The sequence below is a fragment of the Centroberyx gerrardi genome, chromosome 19 (assembly GCF_048128805.1).
Source record: "Centroberyx gerrardi isolate f3 chromosome 19, fCenGer3.hap1.cur.20231027, whole genome shotgun sequence".
Lineage (NCBI taxonomy): Eukaryota > Metazoa > Chordata > Actinopteri > Beryciformes > Berycidae > Centroberyx > Centroberyx gerrardi.
This window is the reverse complement of record NC_136015.1, coordinates 5,755,415-5,783,359: the sequence shown is the minus strand read 5'-3', so window position 1 is coordinate 5,783,359 and position 27,945 is coordinate 5,755,415. Positions and strand designations below refer to the sequence as shown.

Sequence of the window (27,945 nt, the reverse complement as noted above, 5' to 3'; positions counted from 1 at the left end):
CACATTACACTGATGTTTTTAATGATGGCTGCTTACAAGCCTAACGTATGGGTTATACAGGCCCTACCTCTTAGATACCGGGGGTTATATACTTTACATATTCTGTACATAGTCAAGGAAAGGGCCCTATCCGCCGGCTCTGCTCCAAGTCGGGGTATATACAGCACTAGCACCTTTATTTGAAGTAATTGAGTCCCGCCACCAGGAAGAACTTCTCCAGGAAAAGTTCGGAGTCCAGGACGGCGATGTGGGCGGCGCGGCCGATCAGGGTGTTGGCCGTGTTGGGCAGAGCGTGGAACACGTTCTGGCGGATCAGGCGGCACTCCTTGGCCTCCACCAGCGGCTGCAGCAGGTTGTTGATCATCTCCGTGTACACAGGACCTTCAAGGGCCAAAATCACAAACAGAGTCGGTGATCGACTAGGGGACACATGGATGATTTTGAGGTCCCATCAGTCTCCCTAAAACTTGATGTATTCCTTAAGGAGCTGCCAATCCACCTAAAAGAACAGTGTCATTTGTATGGATTTCCATGGAGATGGTCTACATTTTAGACCATCTTGGGGCAGGATTTAGATTCTAAATGCTGTTTCAGAGGCTTTTCCACCCTGACAAGAATAACATGCTGGCGGAAACACTGAATCCCTGTAATTGCTTGGGAGTTTTTTTTGGAGTAGGGGGGCATAAAAATAGTCATAAGACATTGAAAATCAGCACTAAATATCGACTGTCAGCCCACAAAAACCTCACCAGACATGAAAAACAGCGTACACACACACACAGAGAGAGCAGAAGCCACAAAATGCGTCAGAATAGCTAGTTAATATATCTGTTCCTGACCTGTGGTCCTGTCTTTGAGCGCAGTCTTGCACATCTCTATTCTGGCAGAGTGGAAAGGAACATAACGGTCCTGTGGAGACGCCACCAGCACCACGTTCTTAAAGAACTGGAGCCCTGAAAGGACAAGAAACACATGAGTAAATGAGACTGCGGTTGTGTGTGTGTGTGTGTGTGAGAGAGAGAGAGAGACAGAGAGAGAGAGAGAGAGAGGAAAGGCGGCGAATGGGTTGTAAAACGCAAAGTACAATCACAAAGTACAATGACAGGCTTGATGCGATAAAACTATGTTTTTTCTCTTGTCTCCTGTCAGTGTGCTTTTAAGAGAGTGCACTGGTGGGTTTCCAATGACAGGGTTTGGATCATTTTGTCAGCCTGCCACAGCTCTGGAGGGGGAAAAAAAAAGCGTTTTCAGGCTTATCTTCTTCAAGCCTCTGTGACAAACGACTGCTTTGTTCCACTCACACAGTGGGGAGGCCTCTCACAGTTAGCTGGCAGGGGTTGGAGTGTTAGTGAGCTGACACATACAGAAATTTGACAAAAAGACAAGATGACAAAATGTTCATGAATATTTGATTAGACTGTCTTTCAAGTAATAGTCTATAAAGTAAGGAAGTCAATATACTCTCTCAACCTCGAGTTTGGCCTTTTTCATATAGTACCTGGTTTCTGACTCAGGAGATATAAGAATGTTTTCCGTGGATCGACGTGATCTCTGAAGGTGAGCTGCAGCAAGGATCCCGATTTCTTCAGCTTCTGCATTAACCATAGACCTGAGCGGAGAAAAATAAACACACACACACACACACACACAATCAGGCTCCCTCCTTTTTGAAGACCCAGCATAGAAGGAGAGCAGCACGGATGATATTCTTAGATAAAAGACAAGAGGCTGCTGAGGAGCAGAAAACATCGTGGAGACGCAGCGCTGTACAGTGTGATAAATACAGCACATCTGCGCTTCTCCCCGTGCTGAGTGGTGGCCTCACCTGTGCTGACCAGTGTGCTGTTGTTGTACAGCGTTCCCAAGTGCGGGCCCGACAGCGAGAGGAAGGTGTGCAGTTTGGGCAGGTAGCAGCGGAAGCGAGGCCTCGTCAGCACCGAGCGGATGATGATGTTCCCCAGGGAGTGGCCGATGAAGCTGTTGGCCGAAGACGAACAACTTTCAGGGAGATAAACTCGCATCCTGAGTGGGCGGATGGAAAAACAATGCCTCCAACGCTGTAGCTGACCTGCGACACTGCGCCATATCTTATAATAGACACTTCTCTAAGGACTGATAGGAACTGGACCTTATTTGTATATTGTTGCTGCAACATAGTTTTAGTTTATTCATCAGTATAGGAATGTTCCCAAAGGCAATGTGACAGTTTAATGATGCTAATGTAGAGAGTATACCATAAGAATGAATAGCATTGCCCCAGCAGTGGGAAATATTAGATTCATGAAGCTATGTCTGTCACTTAGTTTAATTACTGTACTGTTACAGCTCTGCCCAAAATCCCTCACCGCCATGTCTGCTCCTTCTCATCTGTCTTCTGCAAAACTAAATATAGAGGTAATGTGGTAGGAGCCAGATGCTGTTGTGGCAGTCCATTGCTTTAGTCTTTGATACTCGCTCTCCAGAGAATACACTATGCTGGAGAAACTTAACAAACTTGAATAGAAATAACAAAAGATTAACAAATTGGCACATTGAGGGCAATTAAGCTGGAAGATGGATTGCTTAACTTGATCTGAACGAGGAAGCACACTGTTGCAGTGCAGTCTATCATGTAAAAGTCAAGAAACGTATTGGCCGTGTGTGGTATCAGCTTCTCATCCATGTTTAGATGCTGTGTTACTGCTTGTGCAATCTATACTGCATGTTATCATGACTCTCTGACAAGTTAAACAAGGGATTCATGCTGAGCCCAAACACTAATTTACAGGTTCTGCTGCCATCTAGTGACCAAAGAAAATACTGCTTAAGTTGATGATTTTGCCCCTGTTTGTTTTGCCTCAAATGATGATCTCCAATCAATAAAAATCAATCAAAAGTGGAATTAGTAACTTGTCTGCTGTACAGTAGGGAAGCTGAGGGACTGACCTTATCCTGCCTATGGTAAGATTATACAGCTGGATGTGCTGGATGATCTCATCCAGCAACCTGTCCGTCATGGTGTCGAAATCTGCAAACGTGTCAGTCTGCAGCGAACAGCAAAGAAAAGCACGGCCGTCAGCGTTCCATAAATCGCCTTGGAGCGCTTTCCCAAAATGTGACTGTACATGTTATCAATTTGCTCTAATCGCTGTCATCTAAAAATGTCCGCACACATCACCGCGCCTCCTACCTGGTTTCTTTCAGACATGAGGAAGTCGAGCCTGGATCCTGGCAGCCCTAACTCAATAAACGTCTTCACCAGCCGAAGGTCTGCGCTATTCCCTGGAAGCAGAGAGGAAATTATACATACAGTATCTGGCTCAGCTCTTATGAAGAGTGCCCATTAATCATTCAAGAGACACCTGCAATATGTTTTAAGAAATTAGTATTCAGACTCTAGTGTGATTCTGAGTTTGTAGGACATGACTCTCGGAGACGACATTACATTTATAATGCTAATAAGCTCCTGAAATCTAAAAAAGGACATATACAGCATGCTATGCAAGAATTAGGATGTATCAGTTAATAGCTATATGTTCATGTGGTGGAATTGCACTGTATTGTATCACACGGAACCAGAGCATTATGTTGTACACTAACTCACCATCAAGGCCATGGACACACACTACAAGGTGGATGCCGTCGTCAAACTCCTCATCGTCCTCCTCGGGGGGGAAGTAGGGCAGATCTGATGCCAGGAGAGGAAGGTCGCTGTACAAGCTGGCCTGAAAGCTCAACTCTTTCAACAGCTCCTCTTTGGCCTTGTAGAAACTGGAGTAAAGGGAACGGGCATTGAGAGAAGCACAGAAAGCAGTAACAGTATTGATTGTTAGGAATAAATGGAATGATGATAAAATCACTGATGCGCATATACAGACATACCATGTATCCGTACACTCGCAGTAACACACACATACAAAAATGCTGATGTAAGGTTGCCATTTTTACAGAAAGTTTATCGAATACTGACACTGGATTTGTCTCTTAGGGTGCAATCAAACCTACAGTCTGTTTTATTTGGCCCAGACCATAGTTGAAAAGTTTACTTTATTGCATTTTTGTATTAGCAAGTGAACCAGGGCTTGTAAACAAAAGTCACATGGACTCACAAGTAACTTGGTGGCAGGGGGAGTCAAAACAAATCTGATTCCAGTCCCTGTAAGTTTAGATAAACATGATGCACTTGTCTGCACTCTTTGCTGTATTATTAATATATTGAGAAGGCATTTCACTTGACTTGATCTTGATCCTCAGTTCATTGCGCTACGCTAGGCTTTCCAAGCATGAGCAACTGCTGGCTATCAGATGTCAACATCCATCTTCTTACACCCATAACTCTTGCGTTTTGGGGTTGCTTCCAAGTTCACTTGTTAGAGGACTGATACCTGCATCTGCATTTTCAGGCATTTCGGTGCATTTATTTGGTGCTACCTGAGTTCAAATTACATTGTTCTCACCTGCCGCAAACATTCTTGGTGTGAACATGCCCTTAAACACACATACATTACATCTTGTCCTTTACTCAGACTGACAATGGGTTTAGCCAAAACATACAGTAAACTCACTTCAGCATTCTTTCGTTGGTCTCGTCATCCATGCTCAGGGGATTGAGCGAAGACGAGGAGATGATACCAAAAGAGCCGAGGGGCTGATGGGTAATGGGTGAGGTAGTCTGGCGAGCGGACATGCCACTGATGGACGGAGAGTCTCTCAGAACGGAGGAAAAGGGCAGGCAGGTGGGGGCGCAGGACACCGACATGTTCACCACCTCCACCACCTTCTTATTCATGAAGGCCAGGCCCGAGTTGGGGATCTTAGCCGGCTTACTCTGGCAGTCCAAAGGCTCTCTCTCACTGGCCGGGAGCCCATTGAGGTCAACAGGCGACGCAACATCATTGGTTATCAGCCCTCTGAGGTCACTAGGCCTCTGTGTGGTGTTGGTGCTGTTGGGGATGTGCTGGAGGTTGTGGGAGTTCTCAATCGCTGAGGCCTCAGGGGGATCCAGACACTCCTGGTCCTCAAGGTCGAGCAGCCGGATCTGATGGAAACTTCCATCCTCAACCTTATTACTCTCCTGATCTGCTGTACTTTTATGCACACATGGTTTGTTTCCACAGCTGCAGGGCGCCTCTTCCACTTCAAAGAGATGCACGTCGTCCACTGATTCTCTTACTCTACTGATGTCTGCTTGATAGTTCATATTCTCCACCTGGCTGGCAATAACAACACTCTCCTTCACATGAGGGCCTTCTACAGACTGTTGTAAAAGCAGTCCTTCAGGGACACCACTTAACACTTGCTTGATTTTGTTTGTCTCGGACATGAACTGTGGAGGGTTCGTGTTTTCAGAGCTGATAGTCTCTTTGAGAACATGACCATGGCCTGTGGCTGAACCCCTGTCTAGTGAGACTGTTTCAGGTTGCTCCCCGTCTTGGTTGTTCTTCAGAGAAGAGTGGTTGATCCTAGATGACTCCTGGTGTTGTACTAATCTCTCTGTATCTAGTTCCTGGCTGAGCACCCCTTGGTCCTCCTCTGTGTCTTCTGGGCTACTTATCTGCGGTGCAGAGACCGACTTGGTCAGTTTGCTGAGCTGCCTCTGCTGCTGGTCCTCCTCATAGGGCAGGGAGCTAATTGAGGTGAGTGAGGCCTGTATGCCTCCGCTTGGTATGCTTCCGTTGCTCTCCATCTGCAGACCCTCAAGAGAGCTGCGGTGGACCGGGTGGCATCGCACCATCTGCTGTGGGATCTCCCGTTCGCTGGAGAAGTCCCGAGGAGGGCGGCCTCGCAGCACGGCCTCCACGGGCCACGCCACCGAGCTGGGCTCGCTCTCGATGCCTGAGTCGGAAATGACCGAGGAGGAGCGCTTCATGATCTTTGAGCCGACCAGGCCTCCGCGGTGAATCGGCTCTCTTCTGAGATCGCCAGTAAAAGGGGGCGTGACCGGATGAGCATAGGCAGTGGGTAGGCTGATGAGAGGAACATCCTCACTCTCGTCATCCATGGAGTGATTCAACGGCATGGCAATGTCAGACTCCTCTTCGTTGTACTCATTCTCTCCTGCGTCGCTGTGTTTGAGAATCTGCGTGGCATCACTAAGTTCTGTGGCATTTTCTCTTGCATGGTGAACAGGGGACTCGTCAGCATTGTTAGAAGTATTCGAGTCAATAAGGGGATTGTGGTTTGAGGAGAGGACCAGGACTGCCTCTCCTCTGTATGGGTCGACATCTGAAGGCCTGACTGTAATGTACCTCGGGCCTGGACTAGAGCTCTCCCCGAGCTGGGCTTGCTCCGCTGGTTCCTCTGCCTGTTCTGCTTCCGTTTGAGAGGGTTCTGGACTCTCCTCGCTAAGAATGAGGCTATTGGTACTTCTGATGCTGGTGCTGGTCCTACTCTGCTCTGCTATGAGTGAGACGTATGTGGGCAGGTCCATGCAGTCATCACTGTCCGAGGGCTCCTGGGGTATTGCTGGTGATTGGGAGCCCTGTCCTCTTTCGTGACTCCTATTGGCAGAGGTGATGGCAGGATCCGAGTTGGTCTGCTCATTGGTAGTTGCAAGCATTGGCACATGTGATACCCATTCTGGAAACAAGCACCAGTGGCAACCAATCAATGGCAAGTTTTGGGTCATAGACATTTGATACAAATTGTGTGAATGACAAAATATTTGACTTTCTTCCAGGAAATGTATATTTGAGAATTCACATTTTGGATTACCTGTTTGAGGAGACTCCACATATCTGTCCTCAAAGATGATGGGCAGGCTGTTCCAGTCTCCATCAATGTCCAGGCACTCAACAGGTAAAGGAGGCATTCTGGTCAGGTAGTCAGAGTTCCGCACCTCTGCAGCTATCTGTCCATGTCTGTTAATTCTGAAGGAGGAGGATAATATCATAGACAATAAACTTCTCTCTATCCAAATCTAAAATAAAAGCCCCGTTTAAGATAAGAGCAATAAAAGAAAGTGCCATAATTATCTTTCTGGGAAAGGTCATACTTACAGGTCCTCTTGAAACGTCAAAGATGTCACTTTGTGGTGTTCGGTGAAGAAGTACGCCTCGGAAAATCTCCTGACCTGAGATTTCGACATACAGAAAAAAACAAAAGTCTCACCTTAATGGAGCTTCAACCTCATCTTTAACGCAGTTATACAAACAGGATAATATTTTAAAAATTACAAAAATAAAAGCCTGATTTTCAGTTCAATCCTATGCATATCTTGAGTCAAGCACACAAGGTCCGCTCACAGCAGAGAGATTCAAATCACTTCTTCCACTTCGTCAGAGAAGCTTGATTGAATATTTTCCCCTTCTCCAGCTCCAATTAGAAATGCATCATCCTTGAAAGTCAGCCGCCGTGACAAATCACCAGGAACACTATTTCTGCTGTATTTTCACCCCATGATAATTACAGAATAAGTGTTAATTGAAATCCTAACTCCACTGGTGGGTGGAGGCATGACAATATCCCCTCAGGGTAATCTAATACCAAAGCAAACATGTTCATTATTCCCAGACAACTGAGACGAAACAGTGTCAAATATGAGAGCTTTGAGAGCTGCTCCACTGTGAAGCAGATTGAAAATGGCTTTGTATTAATATTAAACAGCCCAATGATTAGATAGAAATTATATTGGAAATTGTATTAGCCTGCTCAGCCAGGTTTTAGCCGCTGAGCTCTAGACTGGCATCTTATCATTTCACTAATTCCTTCTGTAATTCTCAGAGCTCACAAAACACTCCAGAGAGTTTAAAGTTTGGTCAATATAAGTCACGACACTGACCTTTGAATCACACTTTATATGATACCATTCTCACACTTCATTGGTTCTGAGCGTATTCAAGTGACAAAAACAACTGAGCAGAAATTTGATGCGACTTTTGCCCAGTCACAACAATAAATAGCACTAAATTCTAGTTAACCACATCAAATTCAACAATACATCTCTTGATACAGTGCATATGACACAACCACTGCATTCTAATTAAACAGTTATATTCCTCCCTGACCACAACTAGTGAATATGTTTTTGCTATTATAAATATTTGTATTTTAGATGGCTGATCAAAGAAATCATTCCAATGTGGTGTGGGAGGATTTTAGCTTCAAGGGTGACGCAGGCCTCACCCTGCCTTAAGGAGCTGCTGACCCACCTAAAAGAATTTCATTAGTCTGGCTTTCAGTGGAGAGTTTTAGTGTCCCATGATGGTCTAAATGCTGTCTCAGCAGCTTTTGCACCAAGGCAAGAATGACATCTAGGAAGAAACACTGAATCTTTGTAGTATGGTATTTTTGGACAGATTTAAAGAAAACATCATTTATCCAAAAATATCGCCTTACAAAAACCCTAATATGAACACTGCCTAGAATGTAATTCACGCAACACACAGTAGCTGATGTAGTCTGAGCATTGTGAAAGCATCTGCCTGATGTGTGTTCCTCACCCTGAGTGTGTGGTGCTCCTGGGCCAGATAGGAGAGGATGTGGGGGTTGAGCACAGCAGCCTCCAGGAACCGGCTCCACAGAGCGGCCAGCTGGGAGCAGAGTTGGCTCACATCCCTGCTGATCTGCTCCGCTACCTTCTCATGGCCTTCCTGCAGCTACCATAGGGTGGAAGAGGAGGAGGGTTGGTGGTATTAAGCAAACACTCTTAGTAACATGTTATTAAATGGTATATGTTAGTGAATGGAAAGACAGTTACTGAATGCCTTTTTTTGCATTAGTTGTCAAAGCTCATTTTCCCTTATGCATTTCACATTGTTCCTCTGTAGGATCCTGTTATATATTTTTCAACACTAGAAAGGCCTTGAAACATCCCATTTGTTTTGTAAGTAATCATTAAAACTGAAACAACTAAGAGGTAAGAAGCTAAAATGACAAAATCTGAACAGTTACAGCTCCTTCCAATTGATCCACATCATTGGTGTGTGAAAAATATGAATTCTGCTGTCAAAGACCTCTTGAGTAAATCACTGCTTCATTTGTCATAGTCTACAAGGGAGTTACTGTTTAGAACCAGCAAAGATTGTATATAGGTATTAGTTATAGTGGTATTTTTCTAAAATTACAATAACAAAAACACCTACTGACATCATCTCTAAATCACAGAAATGTTATAGGTTGTATATATTGGTCCCATATATTTCAAATGAGCAAAACACAATCACACTGCAAAAAATCTCCATCTTAACAAGTCGTTTAGTTTATTATTGAGTCCTAAAATCATTTTTCTTAAAATAAGTGAAACAATCTGCCAATGGGGTTAGATGATTTCACTTGTTTCCAATACAAATCAACTTGTTTCAAGAATTTTGTGGAAGCAAGTGTCATTTTCTTGATAGTAGTGCAGTGATCTGCCTTATTCTGACTTGTTTCAAGATACTGACACTCATTTCTAGAAAATTCCTGAAATAAGTGAAACTGCATTGGAAACCAGTGAAGATAAGATCTGAAGGCTAAATATGAGACTAAATGACTAAGTTAAGATGGCTTTTTTTTGCAGTGCACTGACACTCTCTTTAAGTGGTAGAGAATCCAAAACAATATGGCTATGGCTATAACAATAATGTCTGTCATATGTGGATATGGCTTGTTAAATAAACCTACCTGCAATTCTATTGTGAGCTGGTTTAGAGTTTCTTCTACAGGCAGTACCTCTGTGGAGAGAACAGTGATTGGCAAAGCTCTCTATTAGTGTCTGTACCAAGTGAAAGAAAAGGCAAATGTTTGAATACAAAACCAAAAAAGGGCTTTGCATATCCTCACCTAAGTCTAGTGGAGTCTGCTGGAGCTGGGGGATTTCCTTCACCAGTGCAGTGTAGTAGGTGCGCAGGCCTCTGTGTGCGACCAACAGGAGGCGACAGAGCCTTCGGTGCCACGTGTGAGCTCTCTGCAGGCAGTTTTCACTGGGCACATAAAAGCTTCCCTGGGGAGAGACAGACACAGAGGAAATGTCAACCGCTATGTAGGTCAGTAGTCACCTCTCACAAAACGCTCTGCCTTAATAATGGACATGTACACATGCTTGCACTTTATGGCCTCCGCAGCAAGAGTTGTGCAGGCTTGTCGCTGACCTTGAGTATATGTGTTAAAAGGAGCTTGTTTCTGCATTTGGCGAAGCCCCGATAATTACTTGGAAGATCAAATGAGACGTTAGAGACGAGCAGCCCCTAAACACAGCTTGCCGCGAGTCGTAAAAGCAGATCAATATGTGTGCGTGGCGTAGGAGGATGTTAACGCTTCCCTGTTATGACCATTACAAGTTCCCAAGGACAGGAACCTCACTGACCCACAGTCCGAGGTGTCACCATTTGTCTTGGGGTGGTGAGTAAGGGAAAGACCAAAAAATGTAACCTTGAATGAAGTTATAGAAAACTGAAAATCAAAATTAGACACTGGCACATTACTAGACTACAACTGAGGTCCAAATCTACAGTATCTGCTACCAGTTCTATTGAGCAGTTGAGCAGTGAGCAGCATATGAAGTCAAAGAGAATCAAAATATTTAGTGTAGCCTAAGTATACTATCCCTTGCTTTGGAATGGAATAGCTGAAAGCATAATGTGCAGTACAGACCATGTTCCCAGCAGATGGCTCCCTAACAGTGGAGCAAAAATATTAATAGAATTTCACCATTGCATTCTACAGTATGTTTTGTGTGTGACACCAGTTTCTGTCCCAACAACAGCTGACAGCTACAAATCACTTAAACCATGACCCACAGTGTCTTTCATTTGTTTACCTTTGTGAAAACTACCGGCCCAACTACCCCAAACAACTATCATTGTAGACATCAGCAGTCATAATTTAGAGGCCCTGAATGTGACCAGTGGCTGCCCTCGCCCACCGCCCCCTGACCTGACACAGCGAGCCGCAGAGTTCATCCCGTGGCTGGGATGTTTCGGCAGCGCCAGCGGGGCTCGGAGGTTTGAAAGGCATGTAATGCCTGTGTATCTGGGGATGTACTGTAATTTGCCCCGAGCAAGTAAAGCTGCCGGCCCTATCATCATACCTGTGTACGCTCTGTAATTGCAGCAGCGCAGTATACCCCGACCAGGAAGGAACATCTGTATGTTTACTTTCATAATTCTCTTTACCTTTATAGAGGCCCAGCCAGGATGAGTCTCTGAGCAGAGGGCGAAGAAAAATAGCTATTTCTTTTTCACTATGAACTAGTCATTATCCTAAAGCTATAGTTCCCCGTCCTCTGACAATGCTTGGGATGTGTCCCAGTTCTAACTCACCTGATGCCAGAGTTTCTCCTTTTATAACCATATTTCATGCGCAAACTCTCTTTTGCTGCACTAGCAGCAACTGTTCCAGTGCAGCGTCCCTGTTCAAACCAGCAGCCTGAGAGACAGATGAAGGGATGTGTGTTTTGGTGCCCCTGATACCATGAGGCATCTGAACACTGCTGCAATCATAGCTGGTCCCCAGTTTGGCATTGGTATTACAATACCAGGAGCAAACAGAATCTAGAATCTAGACTAGAACAATTAACAGCAGGGCAAGAAGAAGAGTTGCTACACAAGAACTTCTCAAAGGACTATATTTTTGTCAAGCTTTCAGAGGTTTTTTCAATTTACCTTAGTCACCAAGACCCAAGACTTCCAGGTGTCTCACTTCTAATGGCCTCATTTTCCTCTGAAAGTATCCCATTCTGGGATCCTTTGCTTCTGTAGCACTGAGTTTCTTTTCCCCCCTTCCAATTCTTTTTTCTTTCAATTCTTTCCCCCGCCGCAATTCAGCTGATAACAATGGAAATCTCCAACGTGATTTTTTTTTTGTTTTTTTGCAATAATAACAAAAATAACACTTAAAGGAAATGCCACGCTGTTAAGGGGGGAAAGTGCTGAAAATGTACTTCAGCCCGCAGGTAAAAAAAAACAAAAAAAAAACAGGCTCTACATAAATAAAGGTAAAAGGAGACGGCATCGCTGTGTGCAGATTTCACCTGCGGCTATGTGGTACGTGGCAGTTAGAGCAGAACTCATTACTGTGATCAAACGAAGCCCCCCTGCTCGGCTAAACGCAGCGCTTATTAAAGCGCCCGGTCAGGGGTGGGCGTAAAAAACCAGGAGCGGGGGGCGGGGGGGCTGAGGGGGCTGAGGGGGGGGCAACATGGGTCCTCATTAAGATTTACAGCGTAGTCTGTGACGTCCGCAGGGAGATGCGTGTTATAAACCAAACGGATGGAAAAATGGAACCAACAGCTTTTACAACTCTACACCGGTAATGCCATAAATGATTGACAACAATGGGAGAAAGTTGGATAAGACAACTGCTGTGTTCGGTATACTGTGACAAAGCTTGTCCCGCTAACTGCGCTGTCAATGGGACGGAGGTGAGAAGACGGCACCGTCATTCCCAACGAGAGCCAGTATCGCTTCCAGGTGCTAGGCCTGTATTCTATGTGCCTGGGCAGGAGGGTTAATCGGATATCATGAGAGACCGTGGCAAATAATCTCTATGTTGGCATCTGTCTTTAAGTCTTCCCGAGGCTCTGCGGCGCCCCGGACAAAATGACCTTTTCTGTGTGTGTGTGAGGGGAGCGACAGGTCCGGGATTTGTCATCCTAGATCAGAGTGACCCCGTGTTCAACTCTTGGAGCTCGAATCCTATTGCTTCTGGATGACATGCCGAAACAAATCACAGCTAAATCCATCAGTCGGAGATCGCGGTTACGTCATTGCCGGGCATTTGGCAGCCTGACATCGCCTTGCTTTATAAGGGAAAAAGGAGACGACGGCGAGCTTAAGCGGGAACGGGACGACACCGGGTCACTTTGAGCCGTCCTCGGCGTTCGTGAGGAACCGGGGCCTTGGTTTTCTAACACTGCCGAACTGCAAAAAGGTTAACGTACCTCAGAGATGACAGGCTTGCAGTAGCCAGCTCCGAACATAAGGTTCTCTACAGACATGGCAGATGGGTCGCTCCCACTCTCTGGCGAGCCCTTCCCTAGCCAGGAGCCCTTCCCAGTACGTGCAAAGCTGGAGAGAGAAAAGAGAGGGAGCACGGAGAGACAAATAGTGAGAGAGGGAGAGAAAGAAAGGAAGACCAAGAGATACGCTGAAAGAGGGGAGCTGCTGTCTAATGTAATCAATCAAGCGCTGCTGTAATCTTTGTAATGCATGGCTAAACACTGAGTTTATGATATTGGCAGCTGGATTCATCAGATAAGTGTTTGGAAAACTATTCGTTCAGGCAGCGAGCGGATACACTCTTAATTGAGACTGCCAAATCAAATGTGAGGAGGAAAGAGCTGCGCTAGTTAATCAGTAGTCATTCTCCTAAGTTGTTACTGTGCTGTAAAGCAGAGGGGCTCAACGTGGGGTTCGGGACCTCCAGGGGTCCTTGAGGGGGTTCCAGGGGTCCCCAGCAACATGAGGAATGGTTAATTTAACTATTATTTATAGCACTAGAAATTATCCCAATGAGAGAATGTATAAGAATGGCTATTGTAATTATAAGTTTCACTCTCACCACTGTTATTTCCCCAGTGTAGACAGTTCTATAATTCAATACTACATCAACATGTCCCATATGGGTCCCTTATCCCTTATGGTCTATTGTGTGTCTATTCCAAGGACTGAGCCTCGCCTCAGTCTACCTGATTAGCGGCTGATGTAAGGCAACCAGTGAGGCGTGTATGGAGACGGAGATGACGGACAGGTGGAAGTAGTCGAACATGACGGGGACGTGGTGGTGGAGGCCTCGCCGCGGGTGGAAGTGGAGGCCGAGGGTCCGGCTGCTGATCAGCGGGACGGTCGCTATCTCTGCCAGCCTGAATAACAGGGGGACAAAGGGAGAAATGTGCCACGTCACAGAGTTGCACAAATACAATCCCTCATGTAGTTCTTAACATGGTCATTTGCAAGACTCTTGTTTTTTGTATTGTGTCTCCATCTTTGGTGCTCAGCACTCATTGCTGTGGTGTTTCTGCACTGCGCTTCATCTGTCAATCAAACAGTGTGGACGGAGCTTGGATTTTCTGTTGGTGCAGTTTGAGTTTCTGTAGGTGGCGCTCTGTTCTTTGTCTGTTCAGCCATGGTGGCTATCACTGCTCATGTTAACTACCCACTTCTTCTTCTATTTATTCCAAACAAACTGGAAACATAAAACGCATCACTTCTTGTGCGCCAGAGGATTTCCCCCAGGAAAGAGCTACCAGACACCGGGTGTTTAGAACAGAAAATATAAAAGCTTTCATGAACTGGGTATAGGTTGAACCACTACTGTGTTATATCAGTTGGTTATAGAGAATAGCAAAAAACACATTTATTTATAGGAATATGTTGCAGCTTATTACTTTAAAGTAAGACCATCCAAACTGTTAAAATGTGTTAATTAGCAACACACAAGGCAAGGCTATAGGGTTCACTGAACTGAACAAAGTGTAAAAGCTACCAGCGATTTATGTACATATGCACAGCCAACAGCAAATCACACTAATCACACACACTAATTATATATATGTGCACTCTCTGCACATATACATAAAAGCTGCATGAGGAAAAAGCCTAGGAGTCACTCTCTCTCACACACACACACACACACACACGCACACACACACACACACACGCACACGCACACATTTAAACTCATCCACACTCCTCCAAAAACCTACTGTTGCTCATTGTCGGTGAAATGAAGATCCAGCTTCAGCTGAAAGTCCACTTCACTCAAGGCTTCCTCCACCTGGGAAAACAGCAGAAACAGTGCTGTGAGTCTATCAACATTAGAAGAACAAGGCAGCACATTTCAGAAGAACAGAAGTGAGTTACTGTCATGATCAAAGAGCCAGAGCATAATGTTTTTGGGGGGAGATGATAATAATATAATAATAATAATAATAATATAAGTCTATTTGAATTTGAAAAAAAAAAAAAAGATGTAAAAACAAAAAGGTGTGGGCAAACTACAAAAGACAGCGGCGTCAGCGGAAGTAATGTATTCTTTTGAAGATAGAGAACCAGTGCTAATACTCACTAATAAGAGGCTACACTCCCCTCTCTGTTTTTCCCCTTACACATACAATAAACACACAAATCTGTGCAGTTTTGTGGGACGTATCGATGTTTGGATTGATTAAGCACACATGCGGGCGTACGCTGTGGAAACGAAGGGCTATTTTCGTCCGTGCTATCTGTGGCTGCGAGGAGCAGATAACCTCCGGAAGGTTAATGAGCGGGAGCCTTCGGGAGCGCTGATGGCTGAAATCTGATACGCCTTCAAGCACCTCCACCGTCACCTCCACCTCCACGAGAATGTCTACCTTTAATGAAATATGCTAAACTTAGGGAGAATCTGCCGTCATGAAAGCCGAGATCCACATTCTGACTGAAGCTACGGCAGCTTAGGTATCTCGGAATGTGTCAGGGAGCGACTGAGCGATGGTTCGGAGTCATGTCAAAGTGTGAGCTATGGATGATTAGCTGCGAGCGGGGGCCATCTTAGCTCTGACTCATCCTCGGAGCCTCGGAGCCTGTCGTCTTATCACTGTCACCGCTGATCAATTTGAGCTCCGGTGGCTCCCCGACAACAAAAAACAACCGCAGTGGATTTTTGGGGTCGCGCCCCACGGTGGAACCGTCGAGGACAGTACATCAATAACTGTCTGGCAGGTTTACACGCCTGATCGGTCGCGCTGCCCCTGGTCGGTCTGGGGCACATGCAAATCACGCTCGTCCACCTATTAAAGACAATTAACTCCGAGAGGTAAGGGGTTGGTGGAGCTCAATATTGTGTTTCTATGTAACGCTGCATTAACTGCTGATGCCTAAACTGCACAGCATGCGTAACATTTGTGTATCTGAACTTGTTGCGGCCCAGTTGCAGCATTTCAGGCATTTTAAGCTGCTGCACCAGGTCCGGCCTTGTTCCACCAGCTGGTTCTGTTACACCTATCTACATTTTACCAATGTGTAAGTGAACACAATTACCTAGTTTGGCTTATTCTTCCACAAACAACTCAAGCTGTACCGTGAGGCATATAGGGCACACATGTCACTTTTTGAGAGTGTAGGCATTTCTCAGCAGCTCCGTAGATGATCTCATCTACAACATTGGTTCATGTATCCTCTATTTTGTTTACTGACATGTTTTAATTGAGTATAGTAAGCAAAATCTTGGCATTTCTGACCGCCACGTAGTCCAGCAAAAATAGAAGCCATGCGCATCTCCAAAGGGACGGAACAGAAGCACAACCGGTGTAGCTGAGCTTTTTACTGCCCCATACCAAAAAAAGACCATAATACACCTGCAGGGGTTTGATAGGGCTGTTAATCAATACCAATGACTCAACCATTACTTGGCCAGGTGCTCACTTTCCAGTGCATACACCTATTGAAGTTTCAAGATGGCTGTACCAGAGGATTGTGTAGGAGGAGATCAGTTCAGCCGATGTTGTTGCAGTTCCTTCTGGTTGCCAACGGAGGTCGATAAAAGAGGTGGGATTACTTATTGTCCCTTTAACATGCTGAACGTGTAAAGACATGGCCACAACTGTGGAGCAATGCTGTTATATAGTGGCTTTATCTGTAATTATTTGTCACGCAGTGTACAGATATGATTTTGGGTAACAGGCGAGGCGAACCACATGACATTTTCCGTTCTGCCGGGAGTGCATGTGGAGCAAATACCACCGGCGTGACTCACCCTCTCTCCATCCAGGAGCAGGTGGACTTTGAAGCTCATGCAGTCGTTCACCGCAATCTCCTCATTCCTGTACAGGATCTGAAATATCCGGCTGAACACTGTGCCGTCGTAAACCCCCGCAGAGCTGAAGCTGCATTCTCCTGATGTGGGACAGAACAACATGCACAGTGGCTATCAGCATGCAGGCAGTGTCACTTATTCTCTGTGCTGTAACAGCAAGGATGAGGGACTCCTTATTGGAATGACATGAAATACAGCGCTTATAAACAATAAAACAGCACTAAACACATGGCACTGTCTCAGAAATGCATTGATCCAAACTCCTATGTGTCTATTATTACCCATTCAAAAGTCATAGTTCATTTCCTTTGCTCAGAAATGCATTAGTTTGGGTCTAAAAGTTAATGCAGAGTGGGAAAAGGGAGGCAAGAACATACAGTACCAGACTAATGAAGTGAGAGGCTGTCACATAGTTAACCTTTATACAGTATGATGAATTAACATTCATATTTTTTTCCTTAACAGTCCTCTGAAATCATGCATATGCTACTGTAGTCTAACAACCAGGCATGGTGGAGAGTAAACCCACCAAAACTCACTTAACCCACCTATTCATTTGCAGAATTTACCACTTTTCATTATACATCATAGTTAACTATATGTTAGTTATATGAGGATAGGGGCTTTTATGGGAACAACAGCATTAATATTCTTCCTTCTTATCATTTTCTATATTGTTCTCATTTGGTACTTGGTGTCTCATTTTAAATATAGCCTATGTTTTTATTGTTTTTATTTTCTTATATATTGATATTACTATTTTTGTAGCTCATGTTGTATTTTTTCACTGTGAAGCACTTTGTAACTTTGTTTTTGAAAAGTGCTATATAAATAACATTTATGTATGTATTATTATTATGATAATTATTATTATTATTAATACTTAAAGTACAACTGATTTTTGTTTATACTGGTGGTTGCTGGCCTCATGATGATCACCTTTTTATTTCTCCGCTAAAAACCACACATCCACCACAGAAGCATTACATTACAAACCTTACATCAGTGGCTGTTATCGCCCTATACTAACCAAACACTATATATTATTAAAGAAAAGAGAAATCTGAAACTGTCAGAGACCGGAGCCAGTGTGTCGCTAGGGGGAGCTGCTTGTACAAAAGCTTTTCCATCATCATCTTCCAGGTATTCAACAGGCACAATAATGAGAACAGGTTATTCTAGTTTGCAGGTTTTGTTTCTGGAATTCACTGACCGGACACGTAATGAGCTGTCTAAGCAGCTGCTTGTTTGGATTTGAAACATCTCCGGTGTGCAAGGTGATGACATGGTGATGTTTACTCTCTGCTGCTGGAACATTTTCTCCGGCCGGGGCTGCAGTCAATGTGGCAGAGCCGCCGTCCAGCTGTGAGCTGTGAGAGGTCTTTGACAAACCCCGCTGAGGTTGTACTCTTTTCCTCTCTCCCTCCATCTCTCTCTTTCTCTCTCTCTGTCTCTCTCTCTCTCTCTCTCTCCACAGGCCTCGTCCTGATAATGTTGTCACTACTTACAGCATCAAGCAGCCCCAGCCAGCATGAGGGATGTATGGGAGCATGACTGTGGTCAAAGACTTGGTGGATGTGTGGCAGAGACACTGTAATCCCTCTAGTGATGTATACTGTACAGGGGAAGGAGCTGTAGCTAGAGGGAGAGGCTGTGTCACCTCACAGTATCAAGGCCTGGGTTTCCTCCCACAGTCCAAAGACATGCAAATCAGGTGGATTGGAGACTCTAAATTGCCCATGAGCATGAATGTGATTGACATGAGCCCTATTTTTTCTTTCTGAATGAAATCATTCCGATTGAAGATTCCCCCACAAGTGTTTACATGAGCGCTAAGTAAAAGGATCGCATGGTGTGCGTTTACATGCACAAAATGCTGAATCCAGCACTCTAGCATGGATTTGCGTTTTTAAAAGATGGACCGAGCATGCTCAGAAAGAGTATAGATATTCCAACCAAAGAAAGTGACCAGAATGAGCGTTTACATGACAAAATTGTATCCATCAATTATGAAACGGATTATGAAAGGGGGTTTATTCTGATTAAGGTGGTTACATAAGACATTTTTCTTCTGATTGGGCCACTATTGACTGATTATTAGTGGAATAAAAGGCTCTGTGTAAACGCAGCTTATCTGTGTTAACCCTGTGATGGACTGTCCAGTGTTTGCCAGTGCATGCTGGGATAGGCTCCAGCCCTTCCGTGACCCTGAATAGGAATAAGCGGCTAAAGAAAGCAAATGAATGAATTGTAGCTGGGATAAACCTGCTGCATCTACACACACACACACACACACACACACACACACACACACACACACACACACACACACACACACACTCACACACACGCCCTAATCATATCCTTTAACTGGCATACTGTGTGTTTTCTGTTAAACAAACTGCTGCTTTCAGCTCATTGCATTAAACTCCTCTGCTGACACTTCTTCTGCGATCTTGATACCAATAGTAGCTGCAAATGTTCCTTTGCATTTGCTTTAACCTGCTTGTATGGGAATGTTTTCTCACATCAGTTTGAATAATGTCAAGGAAATATTCAAAAAGAAACAGAAAATGAATGATGGATTCCCTTCTTGCCTTATACACTCTGCTTGTTGGATGTAAATGTGATTTTAAGACATTCTCTGTGTTAATGGTTGCATGTCATGTTCACGCTAAATGAGATCCGCAGGAATACGTCAAAACCCACCCAGTCGTTGCTTATGGTGCGCTAGAGTTCTAATAAATACAGGTGTTGGGGGATTTATCACATCCTGCACATGGAAACCTGCAGAAATGCCCCTAAGCTTTTAGCCACAGTGATTCTGTACTGGAAATAATCTGCTTACAGCCACTCATACTCTACAGCTGCTGTGTGCGTATGTGTGTGTTAGCCTCTCTCTCTCTCTCTCTCTCTCTCTCTCTCTCCCTCTCTCTCTCTCTCTCTCTCTACAACGCAGGCGCACAAACCCAAGAACTTCCACTGAATCGCTCTCTCGTCTATTGATACTAATATCAAAGGGTATCAGTAAAACAGCACTCTAATTCACCCCGGCTAACGCATTCCTTGACTTGAAAATCGCCATGTTGTTGTGCATGAATCCCAATCATTAAATGCTCGAGTCGAGAGCGCGGCGGCGGCGGCACGATCCTTCACACAATTCATTTTGTCTGAAGGGCACAGACAATTGAAATGTCAAGCGTACACTTTTGCCAGAGAGCGCCGGTAGGGGGATTATTTCCTATGTCTCTGTATGATAGATGTGTCCACCCCCCATCCCCACCCCCACCCCCCCGCACCCATCCCGCCGGTCGGATAGCGCGTTATGGTTGGGAATACGTGACCTTGTGTGAAGGAGCTGCAAAAGGGGGATGGGAGGGGTAGGAGGCTGCAGCTCAGCCCCTCCAATTACAATATGGACATGGTCACTCACTGCACTGTACCCTGCTGCACTGTGCCTCATTCCCCACATACTGTACGCTGCACAGCTGCGGTTGGACGGACAGCAGAATACATGATGGTGATATATGCAAGGTATTAAAGAGGAATATGCAAATCCTTGTTGGATACAGGGATGTAGTGCAGGGTAAACCCAACTAAACTCTAGTTAACCCATGTTTTCAGGCTGACATGTATCTTTATGACCTCAATTCATAGTATATATCATAGTAATTAGTATCAAATGGATGTAAGTTATGTGAGAAAAGGGGTGTAAAAAGCAGAAATTCATGCTTTTCTGACAGTATAATTGATTTCTTTTCATATTGGTGGTTGTTTGACTTGACCTTGTTATTTACCACTACATCACTGCTTACATAATATTGCTGAATGCAAACGAATGAGTAAATAACGCTTATGAATAGAGTGCAGCTATAATGCAAATTCAGGCAGATTTCCCTCTAATCTTATCACCCCAACATACAGGCCCGATGTGTTCTAACAGGATTTTATGTTTCACTATAGCCTACTGTGTGAAGCTGTACCACGCTGAAACCTTTTTTTTATCCTGAGCTGCAATGTACAGTAAAACTGGACCTCATGGATTTGGGGCACTAACATAGACTATTGAGAGCAATTGTGCTGCTGAGACTATTGCGCTGCCATCTTCATCATCTCCATGCTACCCATTAAAACTTTGGCTGGTGAGGATTTTGCACTATTCACGGACTAATGAGGTAGGGAAATTGTCTTCCCTGCTGGTATTCCTATCACTGTGTCTCTGGGAAAAAAACACTCTAAATGAAATGAATCAATGTCACATCTCAGGCTCAGACACAGTGCTTTCACAATCTGCCGTGTCCTTGCACACACACACACACACACACACACACACACGCACAGTTCTGTGTGTGCTGCTCCAGTCATGACAAGCTAAAAATAGCCGTTATTACTGCGAATCAGTATTGCCAGTGATACAGCTTCCTGCATTGCCAGAGAACCAGATTTTAATGCTTGGCTAAGTTCAGAAACAGTGTGCCACAACCTATGAATATAAAAGAGCATAACACGTAAATAATATGTCTTCCTTGATAGAGACATAGACAAACATTTGTATTTAGGAATAACAGGATGTAAAGATGCACGGAGGATTAAGTGAAGTACTGTTTTTACTTGCAATTATCCATTTGATTGAGCAGCAACCCTCAGATGAAAAGCCTTTGTCTCAGACAGAGCGATCATAATACTAGTTCTACACAAGAAACACAAACAACTCAAATATTTTGGTATTCCTTAAATGAAAAGCACTTCAACTAATGGCCACAGAGTTACAATTACAGATAGCTTTGAAGTCAGACATTTTGTTAAAATTCTATTGCTTTGTTCTGCACCCTGCACTGCAAAAAATACCCGACTTAAAGTCATTTGTCTCACATTCAGTCTTAAAATCTTATTTTTCTTAAGATAAGTGCAAAATTCCCCCGCTGTTGTGAAGAAATTCCACTCCTTTCCAATGCAGTTTCACTTGTTTCAGGAATTTTCCAAGTGTAAATATCTTGAAACAAGACAGAATACAGCAGATCACTCCAGAAAATGACACAGAAATCTTGAAACAATTTGATTTGCATTGGAAACAAGTGGAATTTATCTCACCCCCGATGCCATTTTTTTCACTTGTTTTAAGAACTGAGATGGATATTTTCTGCAGCGTGAGTCTTCATCCCAAGGACGGCCAAGTGAAGGTGTGTGAGCTGATTATCTTTCACATCATCTTAATCACTGAGAAAATGTAGAGCGATGAAATTGCCAGACACCACTCCGATTCTCTAATGTCTCTAATGTCATGCATTACCTCTATAGCTGGGAGAACGGTAGGAACAAAGCTATACGTTCACTAAATGTGCACAGTAGCTTGTTCAACGAAGGTTTAACTAGACTGTTTGGTTATTTTTGTTGTCAGGCTCTTATCTACGAATAAAATAGAGATCCTGGTGCATTCTGATGTAAATCCAGTTGTGTTTGAACACAAATGAAGACAAAAAGCACACGTCAAAGAAATAGATGGTTGGTTTCAGTACTTGACATCTGTGGATTCCTGTATTTTAAGAAAACCCCTAGTTATATCTCTAATGGAAGCTCTTTAAACTGCGTTGGGAACAGATGTCATGATACAGATAACTTAGAAGATATAGTTTTGAGGCAACTACAATCCAAACAGAGTTATAATACAAGAACATATTCAGATTCCACATGATACTGTAAAATTCTGCACATTTTTTCCAGTAAAGGCACTTGAGGCATGGCATGCACTATAACACAGTTATAGTGCATGCAAAATTCCCCTGTGTGTTGGGGATAAGCTCCCTGTTATAGTGGCATGCACTATAACACAGTTATAGTGCATGCCATAGATGTTGTGAAAGATTAGCGTTTTCACAGAGACTTCAAAGAAAACAGCGTCCAACACAATCTGTGTCATTCAGACGAAGAATGCGGATCGCAACAGATGATTGTAGTCATGAAATGATTCCTTGTGTCATGCAAGCTGGATTTTCTCACTCATCCCCTTTTGTACTTGGACCACTTGTAACTTACTGTAAATATGAGCCAACTTATCCAAAAATGATCCAAAATATAGGTACTAGTGTTAGACCAATATCTCAGCTTGTTGATATTGGTCTATGATTAAAAATCCACCTCCAATATGATAGATATGATGCAGTTTGTTTGATTACATATTTTTTGTAGAATTGATCAAAACTTCACTAGTTGTCTATGGGAAGACCATAACCTGAACTGATTCTAATGCAACATTTTGATGAAATTCTACACAAGTATACATTAATTATTATTAGTAGTAGCAGTATTAGTGGTAGTAGTGGTAATAGTAGTAGTTGTAATATTCTGGGTACCAATGGAAAGTTTTATTGTATTCTAAATACTGTTTCAGAGGCTTTTCCACTAATTCAATAATTGTGGGGGAAATATGGAATACTTTTACATTTAAAATACTATACAATAAAAAGCATGAAAATGGTTACATTTAAATATATGTAATAATGGCACAAAATCAGCTATTGGCAGCTTCAAACAAAAAAATATCAGTATTGGCCTTCAGAAAGAACATAATGGTCGCTGCCCACAGACTCATTCAATGAGAGTGCAAAAACAGATTATTTGATTAGACTGAGAACCAATATAGCAAATTGGGAGCTTATCCCCATATTACTATGAGGACACTGTCCTCATAATACCATCCTAAAAGTGAGCCTGGTAAATACATAATGTCAAAAAATAATACAGTGTAAGGATGGAGGCATCAGTTGTTCTTACCTGTATTGCCCTGTGTTGTTGCTATCAATCTGTGCGGCACGCGAGGTGAGACCTTCAGCCCTGCTCGCACCTGGTAGAACCTGGGGGATACAAACAGCAGCAGTCAGTACCATGGCGGCTCCACATGGAAGCGAGAGGTACAATTTTGAACTTCAATACCCAGAAGTCAGTAAACTTCACACAGCTCGCTCATGTTTAGCAACCCGGCCGGTCTGTGATTGCTTTATACCAATGATACCAAGAGACGAGAGAGGAAAAAGGTCTAACGTTGGTGACGTTTACAGTAGGAGACTATATTTTGCTCTTAAGTTTCGATTCGTCACTTCCTGTGAACGCAGACGATTTCCCGCTAGTCACCATACCTGACACTAGAATTATATTTGGGCAAATAGGGAGAAACTACTGGATATCAACTGACATAGTTCACACAGCAGCCATTTTGAACACTCAAACACACTTGAAACTCTAACCGGAAGATTGGCTTATAAAACTAAATAACTACTAATTAATAACTTCAACACTAGTGAGGACTTCAGATAGACTACAGTTATCAAATTAACTAGAAATCTGGGGAACAACTACAACAACTGCTTGAATGTAGCAGGGAAGTTAGCTAGTTTACTAGCTAGTTAGCTACCAGCTAGCTATCTAGGCTAGATTCCAGTAGCTAGCTATACTGGGCCAGAAATATGACCTTAAAATGTGAACATCCCTCTATCCTGACATCCATTTTTTTCTAATATGTTTTTCAGTGGGAAATCTTTGAAATTATCTGATTCCCAACATTTGTATGATGTGTACTTGGTACACAACAGTAGGACATAGCTGGGCTGTACTCTCCCAGGTTTCCCACCCTGAGCGCGACATAAATTCAAAATGGCCGTTGTGGGAGTAATTGTGCATTCATGTGCTATCAGATATATCGGAAAAACAAATGACCTTTAATCTTCTAAACAAGGCAAAAAACCCAAGTTTTGTGTCAGTCAGCAGTAAGAAAACACATACACATGCACCTTTATTGCAAATGTGTTGTTAGCCGTTAACGTAACATTTGTTTGAATGAAGTTCGTCTAATTAGCTTGTTTAGCTGCAGCACATCCATGTTTGTTTATTGTATGTCGTTTGATTTTCCGCCAAAACAGCACATGCAACACAATGCACCACTGTCTATCAGCCGACTTGGAAGTCCCGGATGTTGAACTTTCCCACCAGCACATGAACGCACAATAGGCTTTATTGGGGGGGGATGGGATGCTGTTCTCTGTTGCAGCCCCACTTTGTGATTTAGGCTGATAAGACAGGTTTTTACAAAAAAAAAAAAAAATCTTGCCTAGTGCAGCTTTAAGGCTCCAGAAGTGCAAAGTGCTCTTCATGACATGGACTAGGGGTTACTACCATCATGTTAAACAAAATCAGTCATGAATTGTACAAATGTAACTAAATTATTAATGGAGAAAGGATAAAATGGTTATAAATAATGAAAGAGACATAATAATGCACGTCCATTCAAAGGCTGTCTGTATCCTACCTGATGAGAAGTGGGGCTGGAATTCTACAATATTAGCAATAACAATATTTCAGATAAGATAAAACCTTATTGATCGCTGTTGGGAAATTAGATCACTGCAGCTGCAAAAGTAATAGGATTCAGCAAGGAAAGAGAAAAATAGAAGCAAATGAATAGAATTTAAAATATTGGGGTTATATAGCCTAAACATATGCTACCGACAATTTCAACATAGTAGGTAGACTGTAAGAGCAGAAAAGACTATGTGAATTACTTATATGTATGGAATTACTTACAGTTGTTAGTCTTATGTCTTACTTACATATGGATTGCTTGTAATTAAACATGTACTCTATATATAACCGAATTATTTGCTGAAAAAAGCTAAATGAGACCCACAGTTTTAATTGATCAGAAATACTGTTTTGCACAAAGTGATAGCATTCCAGGCCATGGGCCTGAAGAGCATGTGAATGGGAAAACATGTCTTTGAAAAGGTCACTCTGACAGCTGAAGTCAGTCCGTCAGTGCAGCTTGTGTAAAAGCACATCTTGCATCTCTGGGGACACATTGGCAATCTGAGAGACCGGAGCGCGGCTGCGAACACAGTCGTCACATCGCTGTTTTAGCGGCAGCGTGCGGTCTTAAAAGATGGAGGCTGGACGGAGGAGCGCACGGAAAAGGGTTTGAAGGTCGATAAATAAATAAGGGAAGTGTTATAGGGAAGATTATAGGATAAAATAGCTCATGGCAACTGCACTCAGTGACTGGTCAGAGGTTATGGCACAGTAAGACCTGTTACATTTAAGAGTATTGCAGACTTATGAGCTTTTCAATATGTCTATATCCCTTATTATGTACTGTATCTATATGGCAGAACACACATCAAAGACATTGATGCCTGGGTGACAATGGAGTGACTGATCAATACTTTATATTTTGATGTTTTTACAATTGACTTGGAACAAATGACACTGAGAAAAAAGCAGCAGGGGTTGTAATTTGAGTATCTGAAGCAATCTTGGATCTCTCTAACTTTGCTTCCATTAGAGGAAACTAAAAGGCCCGCAGAGCTCTTATCACCATCGCCTGCTTTACAAATCAAATGCAGACTTAATCAGTTTTTTTAATGCAATCAGTCGACGTCGGGGTCTCTCAAAATGTACAGCTGCGTGCTTTTTCAGTCTGGTATAGGGATTAGTATTGATTTCAGCAATTCAATTTCAGTGTGGCAAGACGGTTCGGTCTTGTAAACTGTGAGTTCCCTTATTCCGCAGTCTTAAACAAATGCTTTATCTGTACATGAGGTACTTTTAAGTGTCCGCATCGGATCTCTGCTGCTATCTGGAGCAACATGGCAACCGGTAAAAACAAACATATTAGTGCACTCAGCTGAAGGGATTACCATGATAAAGCTTTAGCCCATCCCCATTCGGCGAGGGGGAAAATCATTTGGGTAAAGCTGGCATTTCAGCGAGGCGGAGGCCAAGCAGATGACAGGTTTTAATCTTCCTGCAGACACATCATATGGCATGGTGGCATCAACATGGGCCTGTTTAATGTCATGAAATATAATGCAAAACTCAAAGCAAATCTGTAAAAATGAAGATTATGATGTTAGATCTTTCCTTTGGTCATTTTTGACTGTATTTATGGGTATGAAAAAATATGCACTGATGATTTCTCCCCTGTTAAGTATTCCAATCATGTAAATATTTACATCTGTTTGTGCTGTATTGTGTCTATGGTGCATTTTGTATATTTGTATTTTTCCATTATGATCCTTGAGTCTATAATCTATTGTCTGAATGCTGATGTACACAGGTGAATTCAACCCATGCTGAATCTGTATGGGGCTGTTTCAGTAGACCATGTGATGTCCTAACATGCTGTTCCAGGGGATTATGGGTACTTTCTCAAACACTGCTGACAAAAATTGACTTGGCTGAAACGTTTGTCATAATGACTTTTTTTTTTGGGGGGTGGAGTGAGACTGTTGTGCGGACCTACTTTGAGTTTTATTGTTTAATCCATGTCCATCAGCAGTGAAAGAGCACTTTCATTTACTCAATAAATGATAATGTACCTTAATCGTTGGAGGATGAGTCATGTCTAGTGTCCAGCCATCTTTTTCTGCATTATCTTATCGCCGTGCATTCATAGTTTAACAATATAAACTTAATATAAACAGTGGTGGAAGGGAAAGTGTGTACAAAGGGCAAACCTTCTGTCACTTTCTGCAGTTCCACTGTGGAAAGAGATCAATGCCAGTAAAGATTGCATTTGAACTGTATAAATTTGTGTCTGCCATGCTCATTATTGAACCGTCAAATTCAAAAAATGAATTTGTGCTGCCTTCCAGTCGTCACTCAGGGAACAAAAGTCCCTTGTGTGTGGTGTGTCCCAGAGAGCTTCATCTGAATGAAGATAACTGAACTTGAACTGGGAAAACCACATTTGAAATTTCAGTTCAAATTTACATTCACTAATAATTACAAATTAAAGCCTATTGTCTTCAATTTCAAATTGTGTTCCAAATTCAATTTTTGATTTCATTTATTCAACAAATTCTTGTTTTTTTAATTCAGTGATTCAGTATGGGAATGACATTCAAATTTATACAATTCAAATATAATCTCTGCTGGCACTAATCTCTTTCCATACTCCTCCAAGGTGCATGAAAAAAAAGAACGAAAAACATTCAGCTGTTCGGAGAACTGACACAACATTAACATTGTGTTTCCGCTGCAGTAGGCTTCATCAGGGCTACAGAATTGCAGTGCATAGTCAACCATGAATATGTTCAATGAGTGTGCTGAGTTGCCAGTTGTGAAGCCAGGTAAACAAATAAAAATTATGAACCCAGAAATGTGATTTCTGGAGAGACAAAATGCTTACCCCCTTTGAAAGAGATCCACATTGTGAAACTTGTGCAACTCTACAGAAAACTCCAGTGTTCCCTGTACTTCAGACAT

The 27,945-nt window shown here is 43.1% G+C and overlaps 1 protein-coding gene across 1 annotated transcript; it reads right to left on the bottom strand.

Moving 5' to 3' along the window:
* Positions 1-175: 175 nt before the first annotated feature.
* Positions 176-27,945, bottom strand: fam135b (family with sequence similarity 135 member B). The gene is made up of 19 exons (XM_071913371.2): positions 27,869-27,945; positions 23,464-23,543; positions 16,633-16,772; positions 14,603-14,673; positions 13,586-13,759; positions 12,839-12,965; positions 9,742-9,901; positions 9,583-9,632; positions 8,421-8,576; positions 6,978-7,051; positions 6,694-6,848; positions 4,545-6,558; positions 3,584-3,750; positions 3,170-3,261; positions 2,926-3,023; positions 1,826-1,977; positions 1,499-1,609; positions 840-953; positions 176-381 (listed from the first exon to the last, which is right to left on the bottom strand). The coding sequence occupies exons 1-19, from the start codon at positions 27,943-27,945 to the stop codon at positions 176-178; spliced, it is 4,218 nt and encodes a 1,405-aa protein (XP_071769472.2).

What these genes read in the sequence shown, in the direction of transcription:
- fam135b (XM_071913371.2), bottom strand. Translation starts at nt 27,945, where the DNA reads ATGTCTGAAGTACAGGGAACACTGGAGTTTTCTGTAGAGTTGCACAAG. An exon ending in TTCACCGACAATGAGCAACA is followed by an intron (nt 13,760 to 14,602) that starts GTAGGTTTTTGG and finishes CCTGTTATTCAG; the next exon opens with GCTGGCAGAGATAGCGACCG. An exon ending in GCTCAAAGACAGGACCACAG is followed by an intron (nt 382 to 839) that starts GTCAGGAACAGA and finishes TGGCCCTTGAAG; the next exon opens with GTCCTGTGTACACGGAGATG.